General features: G+C 40.5%; 1 protein-coding gene across 1 annotated transcript in view; it reads left to right on the top strand.

The window, feature by feature from the left end:
* The window catches only part of RGL1 (ral guanine nucleotide dissociation stimulator like 1), an 83,995-nt gene extending 75,458 nt beyond the window's left edge, over nucleotides 1-8,537 (top strand). The window contains exons 6-8 of the mRNA XM_006025389.3: nucleotides 1,930-2,054; nucleotides 2,647-2,862; nucleotides 8,430-8,537. Coding sequence (XP_006025451.2) covers nucleotides 1,930-2,054; nucleotides 2,647-2,862; nucleotides 8,430-8,537 — 449 coding nt within the window. The remainder of the gene's footprint in view (nucleotides 1-1,929; nucleotides 2,055-2,646; nucleotides 2,863-8,429) is intronic.
* Nucleotides 8,538-9,640: the final 1,103 nt, after the last annotated feature.

The following is a 9,640-nucleotide window of genomic DNA, read 5'->3' as shown; positions in this document are numbered from 1 at the left end:
AATCAGTGATGTTAAGAAGGTAAGAGGGGTTGTAGAAAGGTGGGTTTTAAAAAAGGATTTGAAGGAAAAGAGAAGTGGATCGAGTTAAACTATAGGGAAAATGACAGCAGAAATGTAGAGGTTAACATCTCGAGGAACAGGATATGGAGTTGATTTTACTGAGTAGATAAAGACAGAGAGAGGAGAGATTCCAGTCAGGAGAGCAGAATCAGAAAAGGAGGACAGATAGATGATTTTTGTAAACAGTTATTATAAAATTTCATTTACATGGCTTGTTTTCATAAAATATCCACACATAACTAAGGCTCAGTCATTTTCACTCACCTTATTTAGCTCCAAATAAATTGGTGTATCTAGACTCCATTCTGTATTTTCCAGTAGTTGTAATTTGTTACAGTAGAGTCTTGCCAATTTAGACTAATGATTGTGAGGCCCATGGCAAATGGCTAAGTTTTGCAAATTAGTGTGCAAAGAGGAAACACATGCTTGAAAAATCAAGAAAGATGTATCACATAATGTTCGCTGTTATTTTTGATAATTGTTTAGTTCCAATTGGATAGGAAATATTTCATAACATGCTCTGAAGTACATTGCATATTATGTAAAAAAAAAATCCAGTGGATTTCACTCCAGCAACTTCGATGTTAAACCTTTGCTGAGCGACAGACACTTGATGAAAATGAGAGCAAAATTATCATCTGTTGCCAGGTGGAAGAGTCCAACAATATTTTGATGCTTTTGGACCAGATCTCATTTTTTTGCAGTAAGAGAATTATGGGAAAGGAAGTCTCTTCAAGAATCCCCACGTGAGAATCTCCCTAACCATGGAATGATGGGGAAAAGGTTCTTCACCTTCCCACCATAAAATAAACTGGTTTTGACTCCAAACCTGACAAATGCACCTTTGTGCATTTTGACAGATCCATAAGGTGTCAGAGCCATCTATATGGAATCCTTCTGCCTCTGCCTTAGCTTTGTGCCCCAGTGAGAATGACCCCTCTCTTGCTCACTGCTCCAGGAGAATCTTTGAAGGAGCATTCTTCCTTGGAGACTCAGCACATTTGTTTTCTGGATCAACTTTGCAAACTAGAAAGGAGGAAAATTTGGGGTTACCCTCTCCTCAGTACAATCCATATAAGATTAAAGTATAGCTATTTAGCCATACAAAGGGGAGGATGGTGCTAAAAAAATGCCTGACACTCCTACCTTTCTACACGGGAGATATAAACTGAATTCAGGGATTTCCTATTGCAATTAATTTGTGACACAGTAGGCATGTCTACACATGCACTTTAATGCACATTAGCCTATTTTAATGTGCATTAAAGCATAACTAAAAACATGCTAGTTAGTCAATGCACATTAAAATAAGCTAATGGACATTAAGCGTTACTTAAAAACCACAGGTGCCTGTAGACGTGCTGGGAGGTTGCTTCAACGTGCTGTAACTACAGTGTGTTGGAGCAGAGACAATTAATCAAGTCTGGTGGAGCGTGGTAATTACCGTGCTTCAGCAGCCTCCCATGCCTCATGTATCAGTGTCCCCGTGCTTCAAAATGGCAGCGGGGACACTTGAATTAAAGCTCATCTAATGAGCTTTAGTTCAAGTTCCCCCACTACCATTTTGAAGCATGGAGACACTGATACATAAGACGCTGTGGTGCTTTAGTCGGATCTAAAGCGCCCCAACCCCCAGAACATGTGAAAAAGTATCCCATACTCTTTAGTTAATGTGCACTAAGACAGGCTAATGTGCATTTTTTTTGTTTGTTTCTCAGATTATAAACCACATGACTATAGTCCCTAACATAGTATAGTCCTGAACACTGTTAGGACCGCAAGGCTCTAACATGATGATGATGATAGACAGTGGCTTTAATTTACTGTTCATCGTGTGTATTTTATTAAGTTATATTATGTTTTCCGCAGATGGATTTCATAGCACCTTCATTTTCAGCCTTGATGTTGATGAGGAAATAGAAATTGATGGGACACAAGAGCTCTCTTTTTTCTCAGAAGATCTTGTGGCAGAGCAGCTAACGTATATGGATGCAGTAAGTACTATATGGTTTCAGGGAGAAAGAAAACTGCTTGTATTCCAAAACACTGCTAGCTACTTATCAGGCAGCAGTACTGATCCCCCACTTCAGCCAATCAGATTGTTTCTTTTGGGTGACAGGTTTTAAAAAACATGTAAATTAATATATTACTACATCATGTCCTTTTTGCAAAGTTCAGATACTCCATTGTATCTATTTAACATCTTATAAGATGCTTTCTGTCATGATTATATTGCACTTATAAGCATCTTTAGTTTATGAAACTACATTGCATAAATATAGCTACTATGATCATGCTCCTCTGTGCATCAATCACATCAGCAGATATATTGATACAAATTCAGGTATATTTACCCTGTATATGCAATTTCTGGAAGTTGTATGTGTTCTTCTAATCAGCAATAAATTCATTAAAGTCTATATAAAGCAATACAAAGTAAATTTTATGTCAGAAAAAAACAAAGTATTTATCTATTAATACAGTATCAGTGTTAAATCCAAAGTATAGAAAAATGTGTATTCATATATGTTGATAATAGAAATCTAGGAGAGGCTTGTTCATTTGTATTCTTCTGTCCAATTTTAGGAACTCTTTAAGAAAGTAGTGCCCCACCACTGTTTGGGTTGCATCTGGTCTCAGAGGGATAAGAAAGAATACAAGCACTTGGCATCCACTATCAGAGCCACCATCTCCCAGTTTAATGCAGTTACAAACTGTGTCATCAAAACCATCCTGAAAGACAAAGAACTCAAGCCACAGCACAGAGCCAAGATCATTGAGAAGTGGATCAATATTGCACAAGTAAAACATTTATTCTGGGTTTTTCAGTTAATGTTTGTTTTTTTGTGGTGTTTAAATGAGAGAGGGAGGTCTACTGCTTTCCTCACAGACCCATGAAGTTTTAATCATGGTTATTTTTGGCACTGATTGTCTTAGTGGCTTGGGCCAAGGTACAACACATCTCTGACTTAGTTTCCTCATCAATAAAATAGTAATTATAACCTTTTCTCACAGTTTTAGTTATTGGATAATGTAGACCAATGTGTTAATTACTGGATGATGTTGACCAGTATAGTTGGAATTTTACCATGGTTTCAAGGAAATGTGATACAAGAACAGAAATGACACATTTGTCATGCCCACAAAACCCATCTGTGCATGTAATTCCATAGTGCCCATTTGTTCCCTCAAATAAGGGTTTTGCTTGCATGCATTCAAACAATCACAAGTACAGAGGACACGTGCTCATCTTTGTGGCCTCTTGTACATCTTTAGCTGATAAGCTGATTTGTGGACAAATTGGAGAGAGTCCAGTGGAGGGCAACAAAAATGGTAAGGGACATGACTTATGGGGGACATGACTTATGAGGAAAGACTTAGGGAACTGGGCTTATATAGTCTAGAGACGAGGAGACTGAGAGGGGATTTAATAGCAGCCTTCAACTACCTGAAGAGGGCTTCAAAAGAGGATGGAGCTAGACTGTTCTCAGTGGTGGCATATGACAGAACAAGGAGCAATGGTCTCAAATTGCATCAAAGGAAGTTTAGGTTAGATATTACGAAGAATTTTCTCAATATGAAACTAGTAAAACACTGGAACAGGTTACCCAAAGAGGTGGTAGAAGCTCCATCCTTAGAGGTTTGAAAACCCAGCTAGACAAAGCTTTGGCTGGGATGATCTAGTTGGGGATGGTCCTGCTTTGAGCAGGAGGGTGGACTAGATGACCTCCTGAGGTCCCTTTCAACCCTAATTTTCTATGATTTTATGATAATTTGGTTGATTTATCAATTTGAGGTAGGTTCTCCAGAGAGGTTCTTGTTGTCTTTTGGCCTGTTTAGTTCCCAACTGATTCAGGCACCTTCTGATAGAGTGCATTCCTCATCCTGCTTTATAACTTCTAAGTAAACCTTCATGATGATTCAGAAACAACCTGTTAAATGTTCTCAGAATTAGCTATTTAGAATTTTCTCTCTAACTTGGCAGGGAAGAAAGTTTAAAAACAACCTTTCAAAGTGCTTTTGAATATTTTAATACAAGGAAATATGGCCAATAGCAGAAAAAAAATGGTCCTTTGTCCTTTGCTTTAACTCAGCTTGTATTTTGTTTCAAACTGAAAACTGGGCATTTGAGGCAAATGAAAACTATTTTGAAAGACTCCAAATACACAAAGTTCCACAGAAGCAATTCATCTTTAACAACTATCTCTTTTTTCCCTTTCCCAAATTTAGAAACCCCATAAAATTGAATTCTGAATAAGAGAGTCCCAAATTGAATATTTTTTGTTCTTAAATATGGACACATTTAGAAGTAAAGCATAAGTTAGATTTAGGGAAATGACTACAGACACAAAAAATAATTCACTTCTAATAAAACAAGTCTTTGAAAGGAAAAGCTGAAAACTTAATTACCTTTAATAATATTTCATGATATTAAGATATTTAATAATTCATGCTGTTTTGAATGATCCATGACAATGAACTCTATGCTCTCTGAGTAACCTTGTTTTCACTGGATATGCACAGTCATTTGTGTACCCAAAAGAACAGAAAAATGTTAAAAGAAAAGGCCATCTGGCTAAAGATCCCTGCCCTTTCTTTGGTTCATCTTAATCCTATTTTTTTCTGCTTTTTCACCATGCCCCAGGTGTCTCTTGAACTTCATTTTAGTCTTTGCTTCAACTGCTTTCCCTTTTAACTGATTCCATATGTTTCTTATTCTTGGCATGAAAACATTTTGCTCAAGTTCCTTATGTAACGCTAGTTTCCTAAGTTTTTAGATGTTATCTTCCATTTTTAAACCTTTCCTGAACTCTGCTCATTGGCTGTTGGTATTGAGACAGATTTTTTTAAAGAATATTGTAGAATTTACTAGGGATGCACCAACAGAGGTTTTGGGGGCTGATACTGATAGCCAACATTTAAGGAGGCATATCGGCTAATACTGATCTGATATCTGATACAGCTGCCTCCAGGTGGTAAGTCTGATGTGGTGGAAGGGGACGGGGGAGGGAAGGGGTGTGGGGGAGCAGGTCACCCCAAATTTCACTGCAGCTGCGCTCCCAGCCCCGTGCCACTACCCGGCGCAGCCCCAGCTGAACACCCCGTGTCCACCCAAGCACTGGGAAAAGCCATCGCTGAAATCTGGTGTGGTTGTAGCCTCCTCCCAGTGCTGCTGGAGCCTCCTCCGAGCCCATCCCCCGGCAAGAAAAGCCCCACGCAGTGCCGACTCCGGCTCCAGCTCTACCCTACAGCTGCCACCTGCTCAATGCCCTACAGATCTGGGGGCACATGTCCCCCCATCCCCACCCTCCCGGGGTGCAAGCAGCAGTGGGAGTTGCCCCCACCCCATGAGCTGTGTCTCCATCCCGCGCCCTCCTGCCTTCCCCCTCCCTCATTGCGGGGGGCATTGATCTGCCCCCCACACCCCTTCCCTTTCCCTCCCTTTCCAACTTACCAGCTGGAGGCAGCTCTTTATGCTGCCAGCTCTGCTCTGGGTCATGTTGTGGCTGCACACAGCACGGGCATTTATTGGCCAAATTATTGGCCCCATCAGGCCCATATCCAATATAGACAATTTTCTTTTTATCGGTACCGGGCCAATATCAGACAAATGTATCACTGCACCTCTAGAATTTACATAACATCAGCACCTGTATATTAAAGAATAGCATGCATTCTTGCAAAGAAGTGCAAAAACAGTAATAGTAATAAAATAAGACCTGATTATTGGGCCTTCTAAATTTGAGAATGTGTTTTTATGCTTCTGGGGTCAAAATTATTAGTCTTGGCACCTGAACTGGTGGGACAGCAAGGTTCAGGGAACTCATTATGAGGAAGCAGAGTCTTCTGCCTTTTTGGCATTTCCGGTTATCTCACTTTCATTGTTATATGGTAGCTCTTTGATAAATAATATGTAAAGGATTAGGTGGGTTCATTCTTGAGTTTTAGTAAACTTCTCTGGGGTGCACATACAGTCATGAAAATCTAGCACTGTTGTTAGGAAGCACAGCAGAGAAATCAAATATTGTACAGGCCATGAAAGTTACCTTAGGACACAATAGGAGAGTAGTGGGATGTCAGAGGAAATCTGACCAGTCCCTTGCAACATATTACTTGATCCTGGGGATAGATCTGTCAGCTCAGCCCTGTTGATCCAATACTATTCATCCTACTAATTTCATATACATAATTAAATATTCCAGTCCTCCCTGAGCCCATGAAACATACATTGTGTGCACACAGCCAAATAATTGCACATGTAGAATGACCAGTTACACACACAGTTACTTAGTTCTATAGGACATTGCTTGTTTCACAGGCACAAACTTGATTTTCATATTTAGGTATCTCCATTTAAAAATATCTGCCCATTACAGAGCTGTTATTCAGTGACAAATGATTCTAGAAATAGGGCCATGGGGCTCCATGCTTGTTGTCTGTCCATGATCTTCAGATTCAGGCTCATCAGTTTATAAATCAAATTGTTTTTCTTTACTGTCAGCCCTTCAGACTCTACCTAAAATCTAAAGTTACTGAGCAGTAGCAGCCAATTTTCTACACAAAATATTTGCTTTAAAAAGAAAAAAAGAAATCATTAATCACCTGTTAAGCTTCATCTTCAAAATCAAGGTTATTCTGAGTATTTCATGTACTATAAAGTTACTGATTTTTTTTAAGAGTTACTTAAAAGAGAATAAAGGAATCTAAAAATACCTCTGGCAGAAGAAAATATCATTAGCTAAAGTTTAGCCTGTAGCAAATTAAATAAACCTCTGGAAACATGAATGCATAAGAGAAAACCTGGTGTACTCTTTAAATGTAGTGGATGCTGTTAACTCAAAATAAGTCTAACCTAACCTCCTTTCAAAAACCTTGTATGTATTTTGAGGCAGTAGGTAGGGGATTAAATTGAAGTTTCTGGACTCAAACCATTTGTGGTGGGAAGAGACCTGTTTTCTCATTTGGCTCTTGCTGACATCTCATGAGAAAAGCTGTTTTGATATTTTGGTCTAAGATAGCAGATGTGTTGCAAGGATAATTCTTAAGATTTTGGTGCCATTAGATCTGACCCCAAAGTCAACTGATGGTCTGAATCTATCCCGAATCTTCTAATACCAATATTTGACAAACCTTATCCTGATAGAAGCAGTAGTTGTTCTGCTGCTGTCTGCTGCTAGTTATTATAAGTCAAATTTTTAAAGCAAAATGTCTAAGATTGCAGATAACTCCGTCACACAAACATACACATGAATACTGTTACTTTTGTGATGGGTACTGTCAATTTAATTAGAGCTCTTGCCAATAAAGTTAGTCATATAAAGGTTTAATTTTACTTTATCTTTCTTCGGTCACATAAATAGATGGTAAAGTGGATGCCAAAAAATCAGTTTTATTTGTACACCATAGAGTATCCTGGACATAGCTTATGATCAGATCCCTGAGTGTTTACTGGCTTAGATTCATATTTAGCATGTTTCCAATGCCATGTAAAAATGGCATCCTCATATGTTGACTTCCATACTTGTGCACACAGGTATTTGTGTCTGAGGGTTTGTCAAGCCTTACCTTAATCAGTGGTTCTTAAGTTCTGGTCCATGAACCCCTGATGCGCTGTGGGCCCTTGCATGAGTCCATTGGTTGCTTCATAATATGCTTTTTCTGTCTTGTTTCCATCTGCTCCCATCAGAATCTAGGCCCCTCATTTCAAATGTTTTTTAAGGAGGCCCAAATACTCGCAGCATCCAAAACACTTCTCAATATTACTTGTCCATGTATGTCTCCACTATAATTATTCCAAGCATGTATTGTGATCACACATTAGAAGATTTCTCAGGTCTTGATAGACAGATTCACTTAGAGATATTAGAGAGCTCTTCCATTAAATGATGCACCTGTCTAATTGATAGGTTGTTCCTTTGTGTGTATTTTTAATTCTTCGCTTATAGAGCTTTAACATTTTAAATACCACTGGTAAGGAGGTGTACCCTCCAACTTTCCTATAGCAGGGGAAAGGTGGTAAATAAAAAGCTCTATTTTATAGGAAAAAAATTGCTTTTCCTTAGCTTAGCTTCAGAGACCCACCTCCACTAGTATTTTTACTAGGAGAGCTGGAAACTATAAAACTGCAATACCACCACAAAAAATATAAGAAAGTGAGGAAAACAAGATGTAAGTGCCAAAACCTATAAAGTGTTTTGATGGCTGGGGAGAGTGAGGGGAGCAAATTTTTGATGCTCAATATTTGTACAGCTGCCTATTTAGTAGTAAGAATTTGTAACAGCTGTGATACCAGTGAAACAGGAAATCGCCAGCCTGCTTGTAATATTGATATTTAACTCTCCTCTGTTTTTTAATCACTCCCTTTACAGGAATGTAGGATCCTGAAGAATTTTTCCTCCTTGAGGGCCATTGTTTCAGCACTGCAGTCCACCTCCATCTATCGACTAAAGACGACCTGGGCATCTGTTACAAAGTAATCTTCCTCTTGCTTCTTTGCATTATAACTGACTCGCAACAAAAATATTGTTTTTAATGCCATTACTTCTCACGGTTATCATCCCATTCCTTCATACATCCATTGACTTTCTCAGATGAGCTTCTGTTTCAGTCAGTTTGAAAGTTTTGGGCAATGTCCAGGAGTCATGAAGTCCTGCTACCATCTTACTGATGTAGGAAGACGCATAGCCATGCTGTCAGTAGGACTCTTATGTCCTTTCCTTTGGTGTGTCAGATACACCATCGCATGTTCTGTGGGCAGAAGGGCAGTAGAGATTTCTGTCTTCGCACCATGAGCAAACAATACTCCAAAGGGAGACCAGAAACATGGGAAGAGAAAAGGATGCTACAATGTAGTTAATTTTTCTTTTTCTCCCTTGTGAAACTGTGGGGAGGGTCTAAGTTCCTCTGAGGCAGGTTTTGCCACCAAGTCTGCTTCAGGACCAAGTTTCCTTAGTCTAAGTTACTAGGTTAGAAATGTAATACAAAACAGTATTAGATTCAACGTTTCTCACCAGGTAATGCTTTTTGAATAATTGGCAGGTTGCTTATATGCCAGCTGGGCTTGATGGGCCAAAGCAGGGCGGGCAATTATTTCAGGCAGAGAGCCGCTTACCTAGTTTTGGCAAGCTGTCAAGGGCTGCATGGGTAGCCCCGCCCTTTGACAGGTGCCCTGTCCCCTGGTCACCATCTTGGAACCAATGTTGCAATGTCTTGGGACCAATGTCCCAGGGCAGCACCGGTGGGGCGCAGAGCGGGGTGCAGGCTGGCAGGGGTCTGTGGAGGCAGGCTGAGCTGCACCAGCAGGGAGAGGGGGGAGCTGGCCCAGCTCCATAGAGCCCCTGCTGGCTGGGACCCTGTACCCCTGCTGCCCTGCTCTGGGCCCTGCTGGCACTGGCTGTGGGACACCGGTGCGGGCCCTGTGCTCCAGCGCCCACGCACTCCCAGTGCCCCCCCAGCCCTGCAGTACGGGCAGGGGGCAGAGCACAGCCCCGACCCCCTGCTTGCCGGCAGGGAAGGAGCTGGTGCTGCATGTGGGGGAAAAGTGGCCCGTCCCCTGCCCCATGGCCTGCGCTCCCTGCTT

This window comes from Alligator sinensis, unplaced genomic scaffold (assembly GCF_000455745.1).
Source record: "Alligator sinensis unplaced genomic scaffold, ASM45574v1 scaffold471_2, whole genome shotgun sequence".
NCBI lineage: Eukaryota > Metazoa > Chordata > Crocodylia > Alligatoridae > Alligator > Alligator sinensis.
Note: the sequence above shows the minus strand (reverse complement) of the source record. Positions and strands in the feature narration are given on the sequence as shown.